Here is a 25983-nt window from a genome sequence, read left to right as displayed (position 1 = left end):
GGCCAGCATTCAGCTGCATAGCCTGGAGCCATCTGAGCGTTCTAGCATCTCAGTCGCTCATGTTGATCCGGACTTGGATGAATGTCAATCATATGGGGACCCAGCTTCGCCTACCCACTCATTCGGGAGCCAGCTATTACTCCTTGAGGAAGTTGAACACAGAGATCCTGATCTATCCGATGATGAGGGTTTATTACCCAAACTACCATAGTTTGCAGGGCTCTTCCTGCCTAATATTTTTAAGTCATTACTTTTCAAGGCCACCAACGTGGCTCAGCTTAGCTCACCAGCTGGTGAGTCTATATCTGTTCAAGGGTGAAATCTAAAAATTTTCCCTACCAGTTCTGTGGGCGTGGCTTAATTGGTGGGCATGGCTTGGTGGTGAGATGACTGGGTGGCCGTTGCCAATAACAATAAATAACAAAAATAATAAACAAAATATACAAAACAATAAGAGGTACCAAAAACCAAGTTTCACACTTTACACACACACAACACAACACAACTGACTCACACCCACACAAAATGCCACATACAGCTTTGTGAGATTTTGTGAGTTTGGGTACCTAGAGTGAAACACTACAGAAACACACCAAATCTCAGAAAACTGCACAAATATTTTATTATTTTATTTTATTTTATTTTATTTATATTTTTAGATAAAAGCAGTTAAATTTAAAACTTCCTTTTAAATTTAGATGTAGCAATTTAAAGTTAATTGCTATGTCTAAAAAAAAAACTCTTTTAAAAAGCCCCAATTAACTATTTTTTAAAGCTCCCCCCCTTACTTACCCAATTCAAAGGACAAGACAGACAGAGTGAGTTGCTCATTGATGAGATGGATTGCAGGCAGGCAGATTCAGTTGCTAGCTGATGCAATTGATTGCAGCAGCCAAAGCAAAGCAAGGCAGGAGCAAGCCCAAAAAAAGCAGCAAGTAGGCAAGTGGGGACCGGGCGATTGGGTGGGCATGGGCAGGGGAGCAGGTGGGCAGGTATTTTTGCTACTGGTTCTCCGAACTACCTGCCCCCCATTGTTACCGGATCGCGCGATCCAGTCCAAACCGGGAGCATTTCACCCCTGATCTGCTCCTTCATGTGGGACCGCAGATATGCTTTTTTCTGAACCTGATCAAGCGGTGGACACAATCCCTGCTCCATGCCTGTTTGAGGATATGGTCAAGTGGCAGTGGTCGTCTCCAGGGGGGCCCCACTTCCTTCATCCACGGACCAATGATACTTCAATGTGGGACCAGAATTTGCATTGGTTCTACAGACTCCTCCAATCGATCCTCCTATCGTTGCTTCATTATCTACATCCACTATTCCAGGACAGCCAGAAGAAATCTTGCAACCTGATGATAGGCAGGCTGACCAGGTCCTTCAGAGAGCCCACCAGGGAGCTGCCTGGGCTATCCGTTCCATGACTACAGCCTCCTTTTTCAACAGGGCAACATTACTTTTGCTCAAGCAACTGCAGGATAAGCTCCTGGCTGAGTATACTAGAACTCAACAAGATCTCAACAAAATTATTGCTTCAGTGCAATTTTCAGCTGATGTCACACTGCACTTGGCCCGCTTCGCCTCTCGGACTATGGCCTCTGCGATAGCCGCCCGATGCTTACTGTGGTTGAGGCATTGGCAGGCAGATGCCCGCCACAAGTGGTGCTTGGCTTCCGCCCCCTTTGATGGGGACAAATTGTTTGGGGCAGCACTGGAGCCACTGCTCGTTGAAACTAAAGACAAAAGGAAGATTTTGCCTACTACCCAACATGGGGGGGGGGGGAATCGTGCTACGTTCCATTTTCTTTCTTTCTTTTTTTTGTAAAAGTTTTTTTTATTTTTTACAACAAACAAACATAAAAGCCTCTTCAATCCAGTTACAGTGTGTTGGTGGGGTGGTTACACATCTCTTGTACAATTTCAAGATAAACATATCTTTCATTCATCTAATCTTACATTACCCCATCTGATATCTATCCAAATCTCTTACTCAATCAATTTTTAATTAACCAATGGCTATAACATTTCATGCTCCCATTTCACGTTAATTTCCCCAAATTAGTATTTTATCTGATAACATTATTCATTCCATCCTCCTAAATAAATTTAATTCAATTATTTCTCTTGATAGCAACCTTTCTCAAATCTTTTCTAGCATATCCTTCCTTCTAACCATTGATAAAATAAATCCCATATCTTATAATATTGCTTATCTTCTTGTTCTCTGATTTCGAATGTCAATTTACTCGTTTCTGCACATTCCATTATCTTGCGAATGATTTCATCTTGCAAAGTTAGTTTCTCCAATTTTTCCAATTTTTAGAAAACACAATCCTAGCTGCTGTTATAACATTCAAAAATTTTAATTCTCTACTTTATGTTTCAGATGTAATCCCCAACAGAAAAACTTCTGGCTTAAAGCCTATATGTTTTTTAATCATTTTCTCCAACCATGTGTGTATTTTAGTCCAATATCTTCTAGCTTCGATGCATGTCCACCACATATGGTAGTATGATCCAGCTATCTTTATTGTTATTATTATTTATTATTATTTATTGAATTTTTATACCGCCCTTCTCCCGAAGGACTCAGGGCGGTGTACAGCCGGAGATAAAATACACAATATGTACAATTAAAACAAATTAAAACATATCAAAATTACAAAAATGGCTAATAATTAAAATTAAATTTAAAATATTTAAGAATATTAATAAAACCCCAATTTAAAATCAAACTATTATGCCAGTTCCGCTTGAATAAATAAGTATGTTTTTAGCTCACAACGGAAGGTCCGAAGATCAGGCACTTGACGTAGGCCAGGGGGGAGTTCATTCCAGAGCGTCGATGCTCCCACAGAGAAGGCCCTACCCCTGGGGGCCACCAGCCGACACTGTTTGGCGGACGGCACCCTGAGGAGACCCTCTCTATGAGAGCGTACGGGTCGGTGGGAGGCATAGGGTAACAGCAGGCGGTCTCGTAAGTACCCGGGTCCTAAGCCATGGAGCGCTGATGGCTCTTCCAACATTTTTTGGATTTATCCTTGAACATTCTGGCAATTCTCAGCTACATTCCATTTTCGCATCACCACAGTTTTGGAGTTCTGAGTGGGGTGCTGGTTCTTCACACTTCCAGTGTAATTTTACTCCAAGGCAGAGAGGGCACCAAGACAGGTCATTATGAGGTAAACCCTTTTTGAGTAAATGGCCCTTTCGAGGGGGAGGGAGTCGTTTGCTCCGCCGGCGGCGCTAACTGCATTCCTGATCCTCCTATTGACAGCAGACTGGCCCTGTTTGCCAACAGTTAGGAGGAAACTACATCTTATACCTGGGTCAGGGATACTGTACGATCTGGCTTATCCCTAGAATTTCTCTCCACTCCTCTGGAGTTTTTTATATGCTGCCCGGTGTCTAACGACAAGAACAAAAAGATCCTCATGGATTTGGCAGTAAAGCACCTACTGGACATCAGTGCGATCCAGAGGGTACTGGAGGATCAATTCGGGTAGGGGTTCTATTCCCTTTTATTTCTCGTTCCCAAAGCTTCGGGGGTGGGGTGGGGTGGAGACCCATTCTAGACCTTAAATGACTGAACTGGTACATTATATATAAACGGTTCAAAATGAAGTCTCTTCGATCCATCCTTGATGGCGTTAGGAGGGACGACTTCCTCACCTCTATTGACATTACTGAGGCATACCTGCATATTCCAATACGTCCCTCCCATCGGAAGTATCTATGGTTTTATTATACAGGTGCCCATTATCAATATAGGGCCTTGCCTTTTGGGCTTTCCTCAGCACCCCGTACCTTTACTAAGGTTTTAGCTGCTTTGGTGGCTTCCCTCAGGGCCAAGCTGGATTACATTTTAATCTTGTCCTGCTTGGTACAGTGGGCCACAGAAGACCTCCAGGTAACACTCCAATGTCTGAAGTCCCATGGGTTCTCCGTTAACATAGAGAAGAGTCATTTGACTCGGGCAACCTGTCTGCTCCATTTGGGAGCGGCGATTGACTCCATTGAGTGTAGAGTATATTTGTCCCAGGAGCGTCGGGACAGTCTAAAAGCCCTTGCATGTAGGGTCCAACAGGAGCGTAAGGTATCCCTGATCCTGTTGTCTCAGCTCCTGGGCAAAATAATCTCAGATAATTATAATCTCAAAATATTTTCCATCACTCCATGGGCTAGATTACACACTAGAGACATTCAATGGTTTCTCTTGCCATTCCAGAAGGCGGACAGAGGCACTTCATCAACCAGGGTCCAAGTCTCCAAGGATGTTCTCAGATCCCTCACCTGCTGGCGGTCAGCAGCCATCGCCAAGGGCTGTTTGTTTCACATTACCCAGTGGCTGGTGGTGACAACAGACACCAGCCTCTTTGGCTGGGGAACGCCTTTCCAGTTGCATATAGCGCAAGGCAGGTGGACTGTCCATGAACGGCAATGAAACATCAACTGGCTAGAGTTGTGTGCAGTGTATCTGGGCATCCGTCACTTTCGAGGATCGATATCCGGCCAGCACATCTTAGTGTTAATAGACAATGTCGCCGCAAAGGCGGACATAAATCACCAGGGGGGCACCAGGTCCCAGTCCCTAAAATTCTCCCTAAAATCAATATGCCCTTCCATCACATACAAGAGCTATTCTTGCCCAATTTTTGCCCTCACCGGCTCATCCTTTGGAGTGCTGCTGGCATACGCAGGACATCCAGAGGGCTCTTCAGATATACCTTAAGAGAACTGCTGACTTGTGAAAGATGGAGTCGTTGTTCATTTTATCACAGTTTCTTTAGGTTGCAGGGTGACTCCTACTATTATTGGCAGATGGATTCGGCAGACGATCGCCAAGGCGGGTTAGCTATGTTCCTTGCCTAAGCCCGTTCATTTGACAGTGCATTCAACTCACAATGTGGCCACGTCAGCAGCGTGGGCTACGCAGGCATCCCTGCTGGAAATTTGTAGGGCGGCGATTTGGACTTCTCCTTTGCCATTTATTAAGCACTATAAATTGGACAAGTTTCCCTCAGCTGAGGCAGCATTTGGATGCAGAGTCTTGCAGCGGGTTCATACTGAAGGGGAGGCATCTGACATTATATCTTATGTAGGAATTCTGTAGTGCAAGGAATGTTTTCTTCACTGGTTGTTGGTAAGATCTCTGGATAGAATCTGTAAATTGCCTGGGGCCAAGGGACATACTGATAAGATGAATATGCTGGATTGTAAGCAAATTCAGCAAGAATGTTTGGGACAGTAAGCTTTGGGTATGTCCCATACCTGGCTGCTGTCTCCACCACTATGGAGAAGGGACATTGGGCTTACCTAAGATGCACCTTCTCATTGGTTGGAGACAGCAGCCAGCCCCACCCTTTGTCAGTCTGGTCCTATAGCTAACTTTTTCTCTCTACCATTCTCTTGACACGTTCGAGTCTGTTTCTTCGTCTTCGCCAAAAGCTGGAAGCCCCTAGCAAAAGGGCCGGACTTAAAAACTCTGACAGACTCAGTCTTCCAATCTGAACAGATGAGTACTACCCATGCCTGGCTGCTGTCTCCAACCAACGAGAACGGGCGTCTCAGTTAAGCCCAACACCCCATCTATTTGATCAGATTATGACACACCAACAGCCTGATGCATATGTCAGGGCTTGGATGGTGACTTCCAGAGAGCTCAACAAGGTACTGTTGCACCTTTCATAGTGGAGGGAAGGCAGGCGTTGCACAATAGACATTTGTAAGTCCCTTTTCCCCTAAGAAGGAGCTATTACAGTTGTGTTATGACCACAAAACAGTAGGAGCTAGGAGGATATTTAAAACCCAACACAGACTTTTTAGAGAATTTGGTAGCCTCACATCCACGCCATCAGGAAGAATTGTTTCCCTTTGTCATGTCTGTCATAGAGCAAAGCTAAATTCTTAATAAGTTGTCTGGTTATTGCAGCCTCTAGAGATCCTACTACAGCCTTGAGACACTATTTCTCTAGATTTCATTACCTAAATCATCTTCCTCCAGTGCAGGGATATACTAGCATGAATTTAATGAGATTTGTTCATTTTTGGACATAGAGAATTGGTCAATACTGTGATTAACTTCCTTGATCAACTGGCCGAGGAAGTCAGTTCACTTCCAAACTTTGGAAGATTATCTTGCCCTTATTAAATATTAAACTGTATTTGTCTTCCTCACATCATCTGGAGACCAACAGAGAATTTGAGAAAATTAAACCAGCTTTTGCAGCAATATTTAAGATTCTGTGTTTCATATCAGCATGGACTGATGTCACATTCTTGTTGAATTTGCTTACAATCCAGCATATTCATCTTATCAGTATGTCCCTTGGCCCCAGGCAATTTACAGATTCTATCCAGAGATCTTACCAACAACCAGTGAAGAAAACATTCCTTGCACTACAGAATTCCTACATAAGATATAAACAGCCCAAATCCTAAAAAAAAAGAAGAAGCTAAAACTAGCAGAAGCCACAAATGAAAAAGCATCAGATGCACACAGACAAGAGAATGCTAGAATTGTGGAAAGGGATTGGGTGTGGGTTTTTGCAAAATTTCTGATTTCCGCAGAGACCTTCCAAGAAAGGAGACTTTAAATTTATTTGCTCTTTCCAATGGTTAAACAAATACAATGATTTTGTTTGTAATTGCCAGCATCAGTGAAGGTTCACCTTATATGCTACTGAGAGAACACACACACAGACACACACACTGCATTCTGTGTTCACAGATAGCACTCTCCCACCCTGGTAAACGGGCAGGGGGTGTATAGGATGGAAACTGTGGTAGCTCTGAATACAGAGGGAAATGGGTTGAACACTTGATACATTGAAACTGCTGCCCAGAGTCAGAGAGATCATGGAAGGCAGCAAGAGATGTGTATGCACTGTTTTGACAACCAATATTCTAACAAATGTCCTCGACAACTACTAGCCTTGCGGGAGTTAGGTGCTGGCCACAATGAACAGGATTTTTTCTGTGGGGTGGAGGTACTTCAGGGATAGCAAAATACCAAGCAAGGGGCATGGGAAATGACCAGTGGTGGGATCCTACCAGTTTAACAACTGATTCGCTGATCGTGTGTGCGAGCTCAGTTTGCAGAAAATTGAACTTCCACGTTGCTGAGAGCAAAGAAAACAGCTGAGGAGCAGCAATCCACTCTGCTGCCCCGATCAGCTGGGCTTCGGAAGCAGAAATACAGGTGAGTATAACACTGGGGCAGGCGGGTGAGCTCACTTCAAAGAAAGAGAGAACCAGTTCGTTCACAGGTGAAAGTTAGAGCTAGCGGTTCTCCTGAATCGATAGAATCCCACCACTGGAAATAACTCATTCCACATCAAGCACGTGGAGGGGAGGGGGTGAGACTGATTCTCAGAGGGATGACTGTTACTTCTATAGAGAGCTAATTTACACCATGCCTCGTGTGATCTCGGTCAGTTACCAGCAAAAGGGGAATGGCATAGCTACGTTTGGGTTTTACACTCACATTTTGTTTTCCCTGGAAATTCAGGAGGAGGAATGAGTTGAAGGGGAGCATGATGTAATTGTATGTGGAAATGACTGTGGGAGACTGGCCCTAAAGACACTATATAGGGAATAGTCAGATGAGAGACAGCATAATTCTCAGCTGGCAAGTGGTGGGGCAAGAAAAGACTCCCTAATTTTTCAGGGAGGTAAATGAGATAGAGGGACAATTTTACTTTCAAAATTGCAAGATTCTGTTATGTTAGTCTTACAGTAAAATAGTATTTGCGTATCTAGTTGCATTTCTGGTCCACTTGGTAAGGCTGATAGGGCAGGATAGAGTATCAGTCTCATTTCCTTTGATGTTGAATTCAGAAAAAGTGCCTTAAAGATAGACATTATTTTTAGGTCTGCAACTTGATGTTGACTCCATGTCTATCTTTTCCTAATTTAATGTCCTCTCACAGTTAAAAATATGTCCTTAGTTGACCCATTAGAGTTGAAATTAATACTCTTGTGTGAATCCAATCCACACACAACAATTAGATGGAAATACTGAAAATAGCAACATGGGCACTGAAAATTAAGGATGTACAACCCTAAAATTTCTTCTACTGCTCTTTCCCCCTTCACAATTCCCCCTATAACCTTTTAAATTCTTCTGACATTGCCTAAATGGAGACACTTTTTCTCCATCTTAGTGGAAGTTTAGTTTGATGAGATAGCTAGAGCTCAATTCACTCATGGTGTTTAACACGCTGCAGAGGTATTTAGACTATAGCTCCTTGCTATAATTTTAAGGGGTGGTTTATTCATCTTAACGGAGCGTGTATGTAGAAGGTCTAAGATTGACATCTTTGGGATTAGTTTAGCCTTGCATTTTTCCCAGAGGTCGTCGTCATGGCGCTCTGGAGGTTTGTAAAATAAATGGGGCTAGCATTCTTCTTGGGACCACATGATAAAAAGTAATACATAATGTTTAATTTACTGTCTCCATAGCTAGTGTAGCCATTTTTCACATAATCATATTGAATTAGAACTAGTTGCATGGATGGATGGGGACCCGGCAGACTGGCTGTTGGAATTTGATGAAGGTTCTGAGAAGCTGTGCAGATAGAAAATAGAGCTGAAAGCTTGACTTTCATATTTTTATATCTTCACTGAAGCAAATTGAAAGCTAAGGTACCTTTAATACTTTCTATCAGGTTACTACAAGAAGAAAAAGGGATTTATAATGCAACCAATAGTCCTGTAGATCTCAGAATACAGATGCAGCCCATTAATATACAGGGAACAGGATTTGTTGAAATAATATTTGCAGTGTGGCAATTCCTTCTGATAAAAAAATAAGGCAAAGGATTGTCTACAAAATGTAATTTTATAAAGTAAGGATGGGAAAATTTGAAGGGTCACTGGTTGACATTCAACCTTTTGACCTTCCAAAAGGGCTGCAAGAAGCTACTTAGTAATACTATAATGTCATTGGAAAGGGCAGAACTGACCAATTTTTTTTTTCCTGAGGAGGATATTATGGTACTTCCCTTATTTCAAACTACTTGAAATAAGCTCCTAAAATTTTGTCATTTTGAAACTGAATTTCAATAGCATGAAATGGCAGTATAACAGAAGGGGCACATACAGCTTAAAAGCTGCAGGTTATTCTAATTCTAAAGATTCGAGTACAGCATTTGCTCCCTAAATGGTAATGTTCCTCTAATTTATTTAATATGCATTTTATACATGTTATCATAAGAAAGTGCCAAGCCCATTTTCAGCAATAACAATATGTCAAATTTAGAAAAATAAATTTGGTGGGGATTTATTGGGTTTTCTATTTAGGGTATTATTTCTGCAAGCTGCTTGGAGTTGACTGTGAGTGTGTTGGGTGGCCTTATAGGTTTTCATAACAAATAATAATAATGTGAAATTTTGAGGCAAAACAACATTTTCTGTAAACTAGACCCTCATTTTATCTCTAGTGATAATCCTTTCAGCTACCATGAATTCAGCCAAAATTTTGTATTGAAGTGTTTTTATGTGACCAGGTGGTCAGTGGGAGTTCATTTCAACACAAAGAAACATTTAATTATGCATTATTGAGTACATGCATATGCTGAGTATGCATAATGAGTTAGTTGAGTTTGGGATTACTTCAATATTATTTATCTGCTACATTTGTATCCGGCTTTTTATCCAGGGACTCAAACCTCCAACCTCCCTTGAATGCTGTGGGCTCCTATCTAACTCTAACTAAGTGCTAACTGCTAGTTAAGATCCTTTGCATAGGCTTTTAGCAATAAATCAGTTAAATTGAACCATCATACGTGGACATGGTTTTCATCACACCTAACAAATATACTGTATAGTGTATACAATTAAACTGGTATTATTATCAGATTATATTTAATAATTTGTGACTTTGTATTCATTTTGACATATGGGTTACCAGTTCATGTGGATACAGCTAGTATTCCTGAGATCTTCTTAACAATAATGTTTACTTTCATTGAATAACTTCCAATCCACAATAGAGCCCAGATTTTGGTTATAACTGGTTGTGGTCATAGACGATATCAAGGCACCACACGGCCAGAGTTGATTTTATGACCATTTTTACAATGGTTATAAAGTGAACGTCACAGTTATTCAGAATGGATGGCTTTTGCTGGAAACTGGCAAAAAAATTGCAAATCACCATCAGGTAGCCATGGCATAGGGCAACCAGTCATAAATGTGAACCAGTTGCCAAGCACCTAAAATCACATGCCCACAAGAGAGGGGCAGTACCTGTAACTTAGGTAGCTTTTAAAAAATCCTAAATTGAGGACTACTGTATCAAATATTGTCATTTCTCATAAAACTTTGTACTGTAGTAGAAGGAATTTATATTTCCCTGTGCTGAAGTCTACAAGGCATTGATAACTTTCACAAATACCATTAAATTGCTAACTTTCACTTTCTTAATCTGCTGTAAAAATAAGAGAAACTACCTAATATCTGGGAGATTTCAGAATATTAATGAGAGATTCTATAACATTTTTGAAATAATTTGTAGCAATTCTTATTCTGCCTATTCATTGTATTTATAATATTTGAATACATTTGCTAAGGAATTTTCATTCATGTGAGGAAAAAATGAGTTTATTTTTACCTGTCTGAATTTCTTGCCCATATTCTTAAACTACATTGGATGAAAATGTAGCCATTTTACCACGGAACTGCCATTGATGATCTCTGTCTCATTATTTTAGTTGTTGTTCTTCTTTGGATATGGGCTCCTATTTTAAAGAGTTAAATGTTATAAAAATGTCTACCCTGAACACAAACAGTTCCTACAAATAACACAGACAAGAAAACTTGCTTAAAGAATTTTTTAAAAAAGGCATGCTCCATTCTTATAATTCTGTCAATAAAAGTTTATGCAAACTATTGCAAAAAAGAACCACGAATGATAGGCTGGGTTTACATGACACACTAACCCATAGTTGACTTAATCATGGCTTTCTTAATTATTGCTACTTTATATCACATCACCTGCTCCATTTCCCCTCTGCATTCTTAACTACTTTCCCTTTCCCCTTCTTTTCCTGCAGTCGATTTTGTTGTCAGCCTCTATCAAGCGGGAAGGAGATTCTCCAACAGCATCACCCCATTCCTCAGATGATATTCATCACTCTGACAGATACCAGGTGAGAATGATACCAGGAGGAATCAGCTGATGACTAAAAGCCAGGAGCTACTAAATGGCACTAACAGATCTTTCAGGGAATGATGTTAGGCTTTGTATGTCGTATGTAAATTCAGATAATTGCTGTTTCATACATAGGTTTCTTTATCTTTGAAACCTTGATTAAACAGTACTATAATACAACAGTATTGCAAGTTTCTTTGAGAGGATTATATCCACTTTTTATTTTTCTTATTGCTTTATGTCATAGTAGTGGTTGATAAAGAGGATTATTGAGTGTGAGATTATTTGTGTGTGAAGATATAATAGCCTAACAGTACAATATTGCACAGATATTAATTTTCAAGTGGAGAAAAAGAACCGGCCCAATAAATTGCCCCAAATGACCAAGAAGAAATAATTAACTTTAAGGCTCCATTCTGAAAGAAGCATATAATGCAACTGTTTTAAGCAAACAAAAATGTGTTTTCTTAATGCTCAGCAATATTTTTAACAGTTGCTCATTACAGTATCAAAGCACTTTATGTTGTAATGTAGTGTTTCTCAACCTGGGCAGCTTGAAGATGGGTAGACTTCAACCCCCAGAATTGGCTGCCTGGGGAATTCTGGGAATTGGAACTCTATCCATCTTCAAGCTGCCTAGGTTGAAAAACACTGGTACAATGGGTTCTTCTTTTTACTGTCCAAAGCCAACAGACTCATTGTCCAAATGAACATCTTAATTACATATAATATTTTACTACTAAAGTTTTTTTTAATAAACTTCAAATATAAGGTGGTGATGAATTTTATAGATAAATAGCAATAGCAATAGTACTTACACATATATATTGCTTTATAAGTGGGCTATATCCTAATTGGAAAATAAGATGCATAGTTATTCTAATTAACTCCACTAATAGGATACTATCTCTGGATATTGTATAACTAATTTATGTGTATTAGCCATAATAGTAGCTAAAGTATTGTCATAAGCAGATACATTGTTTATATAGTCTGTATTATATTTCATATTTCACAATCAATTTTTTTCAACATGTATTTAATTCATTCTTTCAAAACCCAATTAACGCTATATAATCTTAAAGAACGTGATGAATATTTGTACTAATTCATTTATACATATCAAGAAATTCTTATACAAGCTCTAGGATATTTTTTCTTCTTTTTTTCTTTCAAATTATCTTTATTCTGGAAATTCAGATCTGATTCATTAAAAAAAACAATGTATAATTGTTACATGAATTCATCTGGGAAAATAGTCAAACATAAATCCAGCTGAAGGTTAATTAAAAAGACACTGTATAATAAATCTTCCTTTGATTCCATGGGCTGAACTTTCCATGAAGTGCCTTATGTGTGTGTAAACTGAAGTATTACTAATGGTACATTGCCATTTTTTGTGACATTTATGCTTCCTATGAAAATACTGTATAATAGGAAGAGATTAGTAAACAAACATTTCTTAGCAGAATAATTCTATAAGAAGATATCATAAAAGCTTGAATTAATCAACTTTGTGACTTAAATGTAGATCACTATTAGCATTTGTATCATTAAAATTTTACTTATATTACTTCAGCCTGTATACCTTTTGAATCACTGTGACTCTAACCACAAACCTATCCAGGGGTAAAAATATAGCAGTTAAAATGAATCAAGTAAAAGAAATACCCAAACAATGTGTTACTTTTCAGAAGATACTAGAAATCTCATATGGACAATCTGAATTTTGAATGTTACCATAGTAGAAGTTACGATAAGGCTATGCATTTCAATATATTTTGATACTAATATAACCTGGTCTTATAATTGAATGTTCAGGAGCAACAAAATTAGGAAGTAGGAAAGTTGATTACAGAATATTTTAGACTGATTAGGAAATTAGGATCTTTAGTCAGCGGCTTTAATTTCAATCATTTGAAAAAACAGAAAAAAATTAAATCTAAAGATTTTATAGATTATAATTTATAATTAGATTTCTATCCCGCCCTTCTCCCAAAGGACTTTACAATTTACACATGTACTTTAAAATCCAAGAAAATTAATTTAAGAAATTCATCTTAAATTTTGTACCATGTAAGTTATTTGTTCTAGTAAAATGAAATGCAGAATTCAGCTAGGGGCAATTTCACCTGGCAACCTTAAACTGCTTGATTCTTGTAATATTGCCTGGAAATCAAACCATATGTCATATGGATTTCAAACTTTGGCTGATCTGTATGACAGTTATCACATCCCAATTAGTAGATTTTCCTGCTTCTGTTTATTTCCCACCCATTACTGGAAAGCAAAAACCAGTCACATTCCTTTCTGAAAAGAGTTGATTCTAAGAATACATGGTTTCTGTTTGCATGAACAAACATCCAACAATCATCGAATAATATTGCTGGAAGAACCTTAGAGATCATCTTGTCCAACTGCAAAGCAGGAATTGCTTGCTCTTGTTGAGCATTTCTCCAGGGCACTGGGAAAATGAGAAAAACTACTTTTTTACAATTCTTGGTATCACTTGAGCTAGAAGGAGAAACTGTAAAACTTTTGTCAGCTTCATCCCAGTGTGTGTGTTTGGGGGGTAGTCACTTTTTTTTCATTGTTCTTTCCGTCACTTATAGAACTTTTCCCAGTTTCACTCTGGTATCCAAAATTAACAAGTGTCATGAGATAATGAAATGAAATAAAGCAGATAGACCACTTGGCATGGCTTATGCTGGGAGAATTGAGAAAACACTGCTTTAGATACACAGCACGAAAATATGTCTTCACAGTAGGCTGGGGATGGGTTAAAGATGATGTTTTGTGTTGCTTTCCTGAAAAAATAATTAGTGGCTCCTCTTTATGCCCTAATCGTCACTTAAAATTCCTTAGTTCAGTTGAACATTTTACTCACACTAGGGAAACAGCATTGCTTTTGAAAATGGTATTTTTATTCCATATCTTTTCTTCACCTGCTTACGAATTTGAATAGGATTAATGACATGACATTTTTTCCAAAATGAAAAAAAAAACCTGTTCCAGTTAAAAAATTCTTTGCATCTATTTCTCTAACACAAGAAATCAATTTAGGTCAGGTTGTAGAAAATATGGAGCACTCCTATCTCTCACTGTAATAAATTTGAAATGAGAATGCTAAGCATTACACTGAGTCAGGTTATAATATTCCAAACCAGGGCAGGAGTAGTATTGGACAGTAAGTAGAAGGAAAATGCATGATGAGAGTACAATTTACTTGAAGAAAAAACCCATTAAAAATCAGATTTCATCCTTTTTCTCTAAGCTAAATAGTTGAGATGAGGGAGGAGCCAATTACATCCCAGTTTAGGATGTAAATGTATAGCCCGATTACATCCTTTGTAGAATAATTAATGCATGGTTTCTTCTAAGAATATAAATATATAATATAAATCTCATTAACATATTACTGAAACAGTTTCAATGTCATCCCACACATGTAGATGATGTTCATAAACGGAAGTATGTGAAGAAATTACCTATGACAGTCTCTAATTCTGATGCAATGTTTTGAACCTCCAAAGGCAAAGACCAGTCAATTGTGGTACACTGTGTTCTTAGTGGAATCACCTGTCAAGAACAATATTGTCAAAGCATCTAAGCAAGAGTTTCAGTGTACTAGAATGAAACTGCCAACTAAGATTGTATTAAAACTGCAAATAACTTTTTTCCTCTCTCTTTTCCTCTGAATCCCAGTAAGATAGTTTATTGTTTTAGTTCCCAAATGCTGTCTTAATATTTATGAAATGCAAAGTTGTCTATTCATATAACAGTTTGTGATAGATGAATTTGCTATAAATCTTATAAAATCAATGGCTACCTAACATACATCAGTACAATTAAGAAAAAATAAAGGAATGAAGAAATTTGAAAAACTTATATTTTTATCTTCCTTTCAACCATAGTATTTGCTTATATCTTTTATTTAAGTTGAATTATTTACAGTATCTCTAATTGACTGTAAAATATTTAATATAAATCAGATCAGAATTAATACTAGTGCATTCACATGAGTTAAAGTACACTGTTAGGTGTTAAAGTACACTGTTACACTGAAAATGTATGTGTATGATAAGGATTCTGATCGAGGATAATATCAGAGTGAGCCAGGGGTGGGTTCTACTTACCTTTACTATCAGTTATATAAGAGAAGGATGGATGTGGGTGTGTGACATAATAGCAGTTTCCCAATATTTTAGGGATTGCAGTAGATAGGACAGGGTCAACTTATTGTCCAAAGCACTTGAGGGCAGGACAAAAAGTAATGGATGGAAACTTATCAAGGAGAGATTCAACCTAGAACTAAGAAGAAATTTCCTAACAGGAAGAACAATTGATCAATGGAACAGCTTGCCTCCAGAAATTGTAGATGGTCCATGACTGGAGGTTTTTAAGAAGAAATTGGGCAGCCAGTATAGGCTCTCCTGTCTGGGATTGGGCTAGAAGAACTCCAACGTCTCTTTTAATTCTGCTATTCTATAGGCTTAACTTTCTTGCAACAACAATTTGGAAATAACACAGTAAAATAATGTCTGACAGCTTTAGTAACATTTGAATTTGGAAAGATTTTTATTTGGATATTGGCCCTACTACAAAAGCTACAATTTACAAAGAGCTGACTCCTATTGACTTCAATAGGATTAAACATTTACAAGAAATGAGCATATTACATATTGATTTTTACTTTCTTTAATAAAAGGGTAAATTGCTTATGCATTCAAACTGTGTACTAACTACTATTCTTGTTATGTACAAGGATATTTAAAGATTCTCATAAAATGAATATTTTTCTGACAATGAAATTTTTATGATACAGACTACAACACTTTTAAGACAAGAAATCTATCATCCAAACAAATCTGAGTTGTCATATTAGCAGAGCACCCAGTAATTGCATGATTTCCTTTTTATAGGCAGTGGTCTGACAATAAAGTCCTAAGGTTGGACTTTGAATGGGTTTTCGTACCTTCAAAGTTGCATCATATTTGCTATTCATGCTTATCAGACATAGTGAAAAATTTTCAGCTGTTGCATTTCTGTTTTGTTTTTCTAGAATTTTTTAGTGAGTTTAAAGCATCTTTCCTGACTCTTTATAGTTGAAGATTGCACAGTATGTTTACCCAAGTTAATTTAACTTTGGTTTAATGAATTTACTCTTTCAAGGATTTGCACAAGATACTAAACTTTAGATCTGAAAATTAAATTTCTGTAGTGTAGATATATTTTTTACATGATTGTGTTTCCATTTGTGTGGAAATGTTGCAGCAAAAACATCATGTAGTATTGAAAAAACAGCAATTATTATGATATAAACTTTTGTGGATTGTGATCCATTTCATTAAATGCATGAATTATCCACATAATTATTGGCAAAATAACCAACGCGCAAGGGTATTATGAACATAGGATGAAAATTATGCACTGCCATGCCATTTCCAGTGCTGCCATTAGCAATGTATTTTTTTCGTTTTAGAAAATGTGTATTTATGTCTTGGCCAGTAACCATTCTTTACTTCTTCATCAACATAGGGTCAGGCTAGTGAAACCAGAATATTGGGTAGCTGCCAAAGCTGCTGCTACTACTACAAAAATAGGGGCACGCACGGGTCTTTGCAGCACTCTTTATTTAATTAGAGGAAAAAGAAAGAATACTATCGGTAACCTCGATCTTTTATTGTGAAGAGGGAAAATGCTGCTTTTCAAAGTACAGACCGGGCGCGCTCTTGAGCGCGGATTTGTTTTTAAGGAGTTGTGAGAGTGACAAAGTTGTTAGAAAAGGCGACGAGGACGACCTGATGGGCAAAGACTACCCATTTCAGGCATCCGGACTCTGGTAACCGGTGTTTACAAAAGCGATTGAGGAACGCGGTATTACTATAGCAGAAGCCCCTCAACCCTCGCCCGCTTCAAGCCTTAGTTGCCATGAGAACAACTTCCTCTGAACTCTCACCCCGCGTCGGCGACGGCTGGTCACATGATCGCAGCTAATATGGCGACGGCCGCTGTTACGGGGAGTTAATTGCAGGTGCCGGGGCCGTTTCCCGTATCCATTCTCATCCCCGGCCATGCAGAGCGAGAGGAGGGAGCCCGGTGGTCGGGAGGAGGTGCGAACGTGGACCGTTTCTGGGGCCGAAGCCATTTTATTGCTAAGGAAGGGAATAGGTCTTGTTTACATCTAAGGGAAGCTGGGCCGTCCTTCCTGAGAGGGGGAGTGGTCTGTTTACATTCTCAGGATAAACTTGGAGAGGCCTCTTTTTATATAAAAGAGAAAACGAAGTATGTTAGGAGTTGATTAGGAAATTAGTAGGCATGGCAGGGCACGTACGGGGAGGGGGGGGGAAGCTGGAGTTGTATTTAGAAAATGGGGCCAAAATAGATACTCATTTGGCAGATCAGTTTGGAGTTTGAGCCAGACTAAGATAGTGAGGCAGGCAGGGAATCTGGTTACAGCTATATTACAGATGGAATGCTTTTGATAATGAACAATCTATGAACTTTAGAAAGCAAATGGGGCTGGCAATATCATTTTACAGGAGAGAGAGTTCTGAAAGTCCAAATATTACTTAGAATTGAGCAAAAAAACATTAATAAAGGAAGCTGTTAGGAAACTTTGAATTGTTGGAATTAATTTATGGAAAAATAAACCAGAAAGGAGGGTTTTTAAGGGTTGAATGAAACTGGTGTGTATTTTTAAAAATATTCTGGGAGTGGGATCCTTTCAAGAATACTTCTTAAAGTTGGTTGAATTATTCTTTAGTTTTCTCATTAGCAGGGCCCTAATCCTATCTATTTACATTCTTGTGTCTTTTGTTCATAGACTTTTTTGCGAGTAAGGGCAAACAGACAGACCCGGCTGAATGGTGAGTGAGACTTATATTCCTATCTTTTGTTAGGAATAATAATTTGCAGTATTGGTGGCTGTTGGGGCTAATGTTCTCTTCCCTTATAAGGTAGTTTAGCAAGTTGAGACCTACAATTTTAAAGCCTTACTTACCATTTGTGTTGCCACTGTTTTTGTTTCATTGACTCTTTCCTAAATTAGTGCTGTCCTTACCACTAGTACTGCATACTGTTTCAAATTAGATACTACTTAGAGCCATGTATATATAAAAAAAATTAGTGACCTTATTTCATATTTTTCTTCTGGTAGTTTTTGCAACCACACTTTATATGTGCTGTTCTTCAATTTCTGATCAATTTCCCAGTGTGTGTGTATGTAATGTCCTGTGCCCAATCTCTGGCATTTTGTAGAGAATCAAGATTAACTTTTAATTTGACTTCCACAGATTTAATTCTTCATATTATTTGCCTTTATAGGGAAACCACAGATTTCCATATTTGCATGCAGTAATTTTTTTACAGCTTTTAGCACTGAGATTTTTAGTCAGATTAAAATATTAATATTATGAAATCTAAGTTCTTTAAAACAAAAATACCTTTTCGAAAGCTTTAATTTAATTTAATTTAATTCTTTAATTCTATTTGTCAGTGCTTATTTCAATCAAAATACAATCAAATATAAGGAAATATCAGACTTTCAAATTATAAAGTATTCTAAAATTGAAAGAAAAGAGTATTTTATTATGCATTCAAAATTACTAGGCAGCTGCAAGGTTGTAAGATCTATGTTAGTGGTATTTACAACATTATAAGAGTGAATTCTTGAATTAAGATTGATTAGCACCATGCATTGCATTGTGAATACATATAATCTGTGTTTTACATTCATAAACTGCAGTAAAATTTCTATTGAATACCTCTGGCATATGATTAATGAATATACTATTGTACCATTTCATATATTGATCATCTCACAAATATTCCTTGCGGCATCTGGTGCTGTTATTGGAAAATGCCTGGTGCCAAAACACAAATATTTTTCCAAGACTTTAAAGCAAATCAGTACCTGCTATGTGTATTGGCTTCATTGAAATATAATATTAATCAAAGGCTTCTTGAGCTTTTGTTGCTGTGCAGCAATCCAGATTTTAAAGGAAAAGGTGATTTGAAGCCTATTTGGATAACTGTACATTAACAGCTTTAAAAATCTATCTTTTTCTGACTTTTAATGGCAGCTTTGAAATAAGGAATTGCTAACATTTATGTACCCATATGTATTCCAAATTGCCCAAATCTCCCCCAAATAATTCCATCATAAAACTATTTTATAATATTTTGGTTTATGTAAAACTACAAAGTAAATCCTGAGATTCATTAACCTATAATTCCAGAAAGTTAACTGCACATAGGCATACCTCCTCTGTAGCTGTCCCAGCCTTGAAATTAGCTTCTACCTGAAATGCGAGGGATCCCTATCCTTTGAGCTGTGCAGAAGGCTGTAAAGACCTGGCTTTTCTCACCCAAATGTTGACCTAGAATGGGAGTTGAGTCAAGAGACTGATTGGTCTGATGCCTATTGAAAAGAGGGTGGGGGAGGTATTCCTGTTTTTACCAGTTATGAGCTGAGTGGGATCATTATATGAGATAGATGGTCATATAAATTCTTTAAATAATGATGTACACATTAATCTTGAAAATAATTTTGTCAATTCACTTCCAAGGGTGAATTGAATACAATTCTTAACTATACCAATCTGGAATATGCAGAAGAAATGGTACGATCTGAACAAGTATTGATTGATGAACAAACAAAATTGAGTTAGAAGCTAATAACTAATAGCTAGGTTAGTAGACTAGAAAAAGACATGCTGGGTTTTTCTTTTCAGTAGAGTACTCAGGATAGGTAGAATGTGGAATACAAGCGTGGGTTTCAGTATGTAAATGATTGCCTAGATTATGGAACATAAGTAGGTGTGATTCCAGGCTTCCCAGCAATATAAAAGTTATGTAATACATACAAAATAAGGCCCTGCAAAACAAAGGCAGAATATGAAAAGCAGCGGGAACTGACTCCTAGCTTTTCCTACAGAAATATTCTGTTAGGCACATTCTTATAACTGCTTTAGCACAAGAGCCCTTCTAAGACTCCAAAATAAAAACTCCAAATAAACGAGAACAAGTATATGAAGTAGTGTAAATTAAGACTTAAGTCTGAATTTGTGCTGTTTGGATTAACAAAGCAAAGCCTGTCACAATTGTGTACTTTTGTATAGAAAAGGAAGTAATGAATGCGTTTGAAATAATTTTTTGTAGCAATTTGGATCCATGATTAATGGATCCTCAAAGGAAGAATACTTAAAAAAAAGTGATTATCAACAATAACTGGTTCATGAAATCATTCCAGTGGCAGAATTGTTTTTTTAATGCTAATACTGATTTCCCTATGCCCTTGTTATTTAAGCAAAATAAATCTAATAATTTAAAATGTCTCGTGCATCTTAAAACTATCAAACTTTCTTTTATCATGTCTATTTCATTGATGTAGCAAAGTCTCTTACAGAATTTAACTTCAACTATATTCTAACTGAAGGACTGCAAAAACTAACCTGACTAACTGTTTGGAATCTTAACTGATAGTTAGTTTTTCTGTTATTTCGTTCAGGCTTATTCTTAAAAAAAAAAATCTTTGGCTTAAACATTAGGAAAAAATCAACCAAGCCCCTCTCTTTGCTCCTGTGACAAGAGTACAGGGGAGAAGGATTAGTGAGCTAATTAGAAATGATTTCATCTATCAGCACTAATTAACAATACTGTGGTCTCACTTGTGTGTTCTTTTGAGCTGTTCTCCTTTGGGACAGCTCGGCAATTGCCCCCCTTCCTCTGGGGCTACTCCATCCTTCCTATGCTGATTAGAAGTGATAGCAGAGCTTTATAGCAGCAATTGGAAATTCTACTCACTCGTTTTTTTCAAACAGCCTCAGTTCCTTGTTCTCATTCCTGAATTCCACCATCAAGCTATTGCTAACTTTTTTGTTATCTTCCTTTTGCTATATTTAATGTTTGGCTTCTGACACACTCATTTTGTGGGCAAGAGCATTTTTTTTTTTTTTGCAATAGCAATTATATGTTTTTTAAAGTTGTCCCCTTAAAGTTGTATAATAATAATGTAGTCTTATTTTCTGAATTGTGTCAAAACATTCATCAGCCTAGGAAAAATCAATCTCATTACATTACCGGTACATCATGCTAGCATATAAATAATAAACATAATAATCCAGCAACATGAAAATAGGTCCAAGAAGCTTTGCAAATAGTTAGAATCCAAGTTATTAACATTAGTATTTTAACTGTTCTACAATTTCTCCTTCAATTAGCATCACAGGCTTTGCTGTGAAAGATTTATTTTAAAAAGATGCAATCAAACATTACTCCAGGTAGTCCTTGAGAAAAATAATATTATCAACATCCTGGTGTTGGAAAAAATGTCCATCTGGGTTCAGTTCCAAGTGGGGAGAAAGACCCTGGACAGGACCACATGGTTTGAGGTCCTGGGCAAAATAAGCACATGGTTGAGAGGAAGAGAAAGATTTATACCCTCTCTTGGGCCCAACCTTGGAGCTTCCTGTACCTGTGTAAGAAATGTATTCTGATTGGTTGTCAGATTCCCATGGGGCCATGCAGGGGTAACTTTGTAGGTTGTCGAGTCCCAGGCTTGGTTGAATCTTGCTGGGTAATGTAATTTTCCCAGGTGATGGGTAGAGGGCTAATCCTATTACGTCCTGAGGGTGAAGGTCTTTTGTTTAGATAAGCTGGCCCAGCCTTTTGTCTTGTAGATAGGTTGGTACCAGTCTTTCTGGGGCTATTAGCAAAGATTCAAAGGCTGCTTGAGCATGTTTCACCTTTTCTCATCCAGGGAGATATAATATTTTGCCTTTTTAATATTTCCTGGAATATTTCAATTCTTCTAGGCAATGGATGGGTGCTAACTTTCTTAATTGAGGATGGTTTTTAAAAAAACGAAATGTATTGAGAGTATAACATGGAAGTCTTCTTGATTGCAAATTAACAAGTGATTAAGAATAAGTAATTGTAGATTTTGTTAGTGACTACAGATAAGGAGATTTCTAATGACAATATTCTTTAGTGCATGTTTTTACTACTGCACTGTGTATTTAGTGAAAAGTAGGTGCCTATGAATTTGTTTGAAATTGTTGTTTGAGAAAAAATGTGATTGGAAGAAAAATGGAAGGACTTCAGAAAAATAGACTAGAGGATAATATTCTTCAAATATTTGCATGACTGATTATTTTATGGTCAACTAAAGTTAACTGTGTAATTGAATAGACTGTTTTTCCTGTATTTGCATTCTTAGATTATTATTAGTAGCAACTTACATCTACCAGTTATTCCTATCCATTTTGTGCCTTTCCTTAGAGTATTTTTGAGATCATTTTTCATGCTTGGTATGAATTCTATGAAGTTGCAACAAATATAACATTTATGTTATATATTTGTGCAATATATAGCAACACATAATCAGCTCATGTTAACTTCGTCTGAACCATACTGATTAGTGTTTTTGTGGTGTACATATTTTTATTTCCAAAGTCAAAATAAAAAATAAAAAAAAGGAAAAAAGCATACATAACAATAACAGAGAAAAAAAAGTATATAAAACTGTAAAGTATCTCTGCTGGTTGAATACTGATAAATATGTTTCAGCTATAATAATTATCCCCCCTTGAAAGCAGGTTCACAATTTATAACTTTTACCTCTGTATTTCCAAAATTACTATACAACTTTAAAAACTATCACAAATATAGAAATTGTCTCCATTTTATGACTTTCTTCCCAGCAGTCATTAAGCAATTCACCAAGGTCATTAAGTCATTAAGCGAACCCGTTGTTCACTATGGGGCATTTTCACCCAAACCCAGAAATGAACACCCTTTTTCGCCCCCCCCCCCCAAAAAAGCCTTAAATTGTAGTCAGATGGTCAACCCAAAATCTGGTCATGTGACTGCAGGGGGAAAGCAGCTGTCAGAACTGGTTCATAAGTGCCTTTGTGGCGAGGGTGTCTTGCAACTTCAAATGGTCACTAAGTGATCGGTCATAAGTTAAAAACTACCTATATAAAATTGCATCAAAAAAAGGTTCAATTTATGTCCATTTTAACCTGAAATCTAAATTGCTGCCATTCACTCTATTATTACATGCATCCACCTAATTCACCCATAACTGGACTGACAGAAATCTTCCTGAGAGTAGCAAGGAGTGTGCACTCTCAGTGCAACCACTAAGAGTAGAACTCAGCACAAGACAGTTTACCTTGACATACAGATGAAGATGAGAAATTTTTGCCTGACCGCTCCTATTTGCCTTATTTAATCTTGTATTAAGCATGCATCCTTGAAATTTGGCCATTTTGCTACCAAATTTCATGCTTGAACTTGGTGCTTTTCTGGGGGGAGGTTAGTAGTATAAACAGTATCTTATTTACAATAATTTGAAAAATGTTCCATAATAAAGTATTTTAAAATAAATAAATCTTGTTAAGACACCTTGAAGACAAAATGATTGCAGATGACTTATTCTGGGGTGAATCCGGAAGCTCTCTGCTTCAATTAATTTTCCCGCTTCGAGGCAACTCAGATGGCTTTGGTTTTTTTATTAGAAGGGTGCAGTGCTACAATAATTACAGAATTAAGCATGATTTCTTGAAGTCAAGGAATTTAATTTGTGTTTGACCATGCCACAAAAATGGAAAAATGAAGAGGATTAAGTTTAGGATGTGGTACTTCCTTTCTCATTGTGTTCGTATTTGCCCCTTGCAAGGAATAGATATGAATACTATTGATACTGGAGAGAGAAGGAGCTAATCTTACAAATGTAACCTGTTGTACTTTTCTTCTATTTCTGCTTTCCTTGAACAGCTCGGATTGGAAAAATGAAAAGGAGGAAGCAAGACGAAGGACAGGTATGTCCCCTCTGCAGCCAGCCTCTCTCAGGATCCGAGGAGGAGAGGAGTGGGCATGTCGAACAATGCCTTGCAAAGGTAGAAATGCTAAGGAAACCCTTGCTGCCTCTCCTTTCTTTCTTTCTACACTCTCTGCTATGCCTGATATCTGGATAGAAATCGAAGTTGCCAATTGAAGACCTGAGACTTGAAAGTTCCTTTGCAGATCCACTTGATTACTTGCTTATCATTTTGGCAGTCTTGTTATGTTACAGCCAATCTTCCTAGCCTTTCAAATGAGAATGGATTGTAGCATTTGCTGTTACAGTAGCAGTGGCAGTCAGCACCCTCCCCTCCGATACAGAGATTGAGCCACTGAAATGCAATGAGAAAATGGCTAGATTTTTGCAACAGCCTGTTTTTTGTGGGGGGAGGGTAGGATTTGGGAGAATTCAGTCATGGAAATTATCGTCCTTAAACATGAAAAGGGCTCTCCAAAATTAGAATATGATCTAATGATGCCCCATGTCATTGGGCACCTTCCTATTGTCCTACAGAAGCATAGGAGAAAAATTGTGGCCTGTAACTTTGATATCTTCAGAAGTTCTCCTGAGTTACAGGAGGCTTTTCTGAAGCTTGGTTATAGTATGCAATTTATTAATATTAATGCAATAAAACTGAGAAGTAAACATGTATTGGAGAGGAAAAGTGAAGCCTTTTCACCCTCAAAGTTATATATGTGGCACCTAGATGCTACTCTCCTTTTAAGAAAAGGTGACCACACACATCTAGTCAAGCAATGCTCTAGTTTTAATAAGTTTATTGGACCTTGGATCTAATTTTCCTATAGCATTTGTTAGGGTGCTCAGTAATTTCCTCGTGGAGTATATAGCCTGTCATTCAGAACATGACAAATACCACATCTTTTAAAATAGCAGACCATAGCCTGGTGTTTTTGATGTGGCTATTTTTGATTAATGAATTAAATCATGTCTTCAAAATCAGCCACCTGACTGTTGTCCTTACAATTTAGTATATAAAGCATTGAAGTAGCCACACACATAAATAATTGTTATAGTAGTTCATGCAGTTAGTAGTTGTATATGAGAACTAACAAAAATAATGCTAAAGCTTTATCCAGAAGGATCAATTCTAATGTAGTTAAAGCTTCAATTTTTTGCTTTTCCAAGCTTTCCATTTTATTGGATTTTTTTTCATATGGTATACAATATTAAAATAAGGTTGGGTGGTGGTGTGTTTGGAGGGGGGCCTTAATGTAGGGTTTGATGATTTATTCATTTAAACAAAATATTACAATCTGTATTAGTCATTGAATTTCAGTTATTTATAAATTTTAGAAAAATTCTGTAGTGTGATGGACATTTTTATTTTTCTTCCTTGCTAAAACAGACCCTTAGAGCTTCCTTCAGCAGATAGAACATTGGTCAGAAAATTCAAATTCCAATCTGACAATTCATTGGGTGGCTTAAGATAATATTGGGCATTATTTAAATAATTTAGCTTTGAATTTCTATAGTTCTTCAAATTATATTTTTTTCTTGGAACTCTCATAATTTTAAAACAACACTCTGTAACGTTTTGCTATTGCTCGTAAGCAGTTTAACCTTGCAAAATTCTCCATAATTTACCTCACATCCCTACTAGGATGAATATTATCTATTTTCCAAGATACTAAAAAGATGCTTAATGTTTTATTTACTCAGAGAGAAGGGTCATGCATGATGGAGGATGACCCTGTTGACATTGAGAACGAGAACGGTAATCGCTTTGAGGAATATGAATGGTGTGGGCAGAAGAGAATACGTGCTACCACCCTCCTGGAAGGGGGGTTTAGAGGTAAATTTCTCTTCTTAGTTCTTAAAGCTAAATTACTTTGGGGAGCTTTTTGATATTATTAAATGTTGTACTATTGATAAATACAGTCTTACAAACTGTAAAATGCATCTGTTTTCAGTGTACATTGAAACTTGCATTTTTGCTAGTATAAAAATTATATTTTTT

General features: G+C 37.4%; 2 protein-coding genes across 5 annotated transcripts in view; both read left to right on the top strand.

The window, feature by feature from the left end:
* Positions 1 to 11263, top strand: part of LOC131195263 (E3 ubiquitin-protein ligase Rnf220) — a 307990-nt gene extending 296727 nt beyond the window's left edge. Inside the window, exon 5 of the mRNA XM_058177039.1 lies at positions 11058 to 11263. Within this exon, the coding sequence (XP_058033022.1) occupies positions 11058 to 11183 (126 nt within the window). The 3' untranslated portion in view covers positions 11184 to 11263. The remainder of the gene's footprint in view (positions 1 to 11057) is intronic.
* A 5867-nt stretch (positions 11264 to 17130) lies between these two features.
* LOC131195264 (E3 ubiquitin-protein ligase RNF220) overlaps positions 17131 to 25983 on the top strand; it is a 78393-nt gene continuing 69540 nt past the window's right edge. Inside the window, exons 1-4 of one of the 4 annotated variants that reach the window (XM_058177042.1) lie at positions 17131 to 17268; positions 17982 to 18024; positions 23939 to 23982; positions 25686 to 25818. In XM_058177042.1, the coding sequence (XP_058033025.1) occupies positions 17230 to 17268; positions 17982 to 18024; positions 23939 to 23982; positions 25686 to 25818 (259 nt within the window). In that variant the 5' untranslated portion in view covers positions 17131 to 17229. Of the gene's footprint in view, positions 17269 to 17536; positions 17845 to 17981; positions 18025 to 23938; positions 24061 to 25683; positions 25819 to 25983 lie in introns of those variants that run through there. The other 3 variants (XM_058177040.1, XM_058177041.1, XM_058177043.1) reach the window with 3 other exon arrangements.

This window comes from Ahaetulla prasina, chromosome 3 (genome assembly GCF_028640845.1).
Source record: "Ahaetulla prasina isolate Xishuangbanna chromosome 3, ASM2864084v1, whole genome shotgun sequence".
In the NCBI taxonomy this organism is placed as follows: Eukaryota; Metazoa; Chordata; class Lepidosauria; order Squamata; family Colubridae; genus Ahaetulla; species Ahaetulla prasina.
This window is presented reverse-complemented; position numbering and strand designations above follow the sequence as displayed.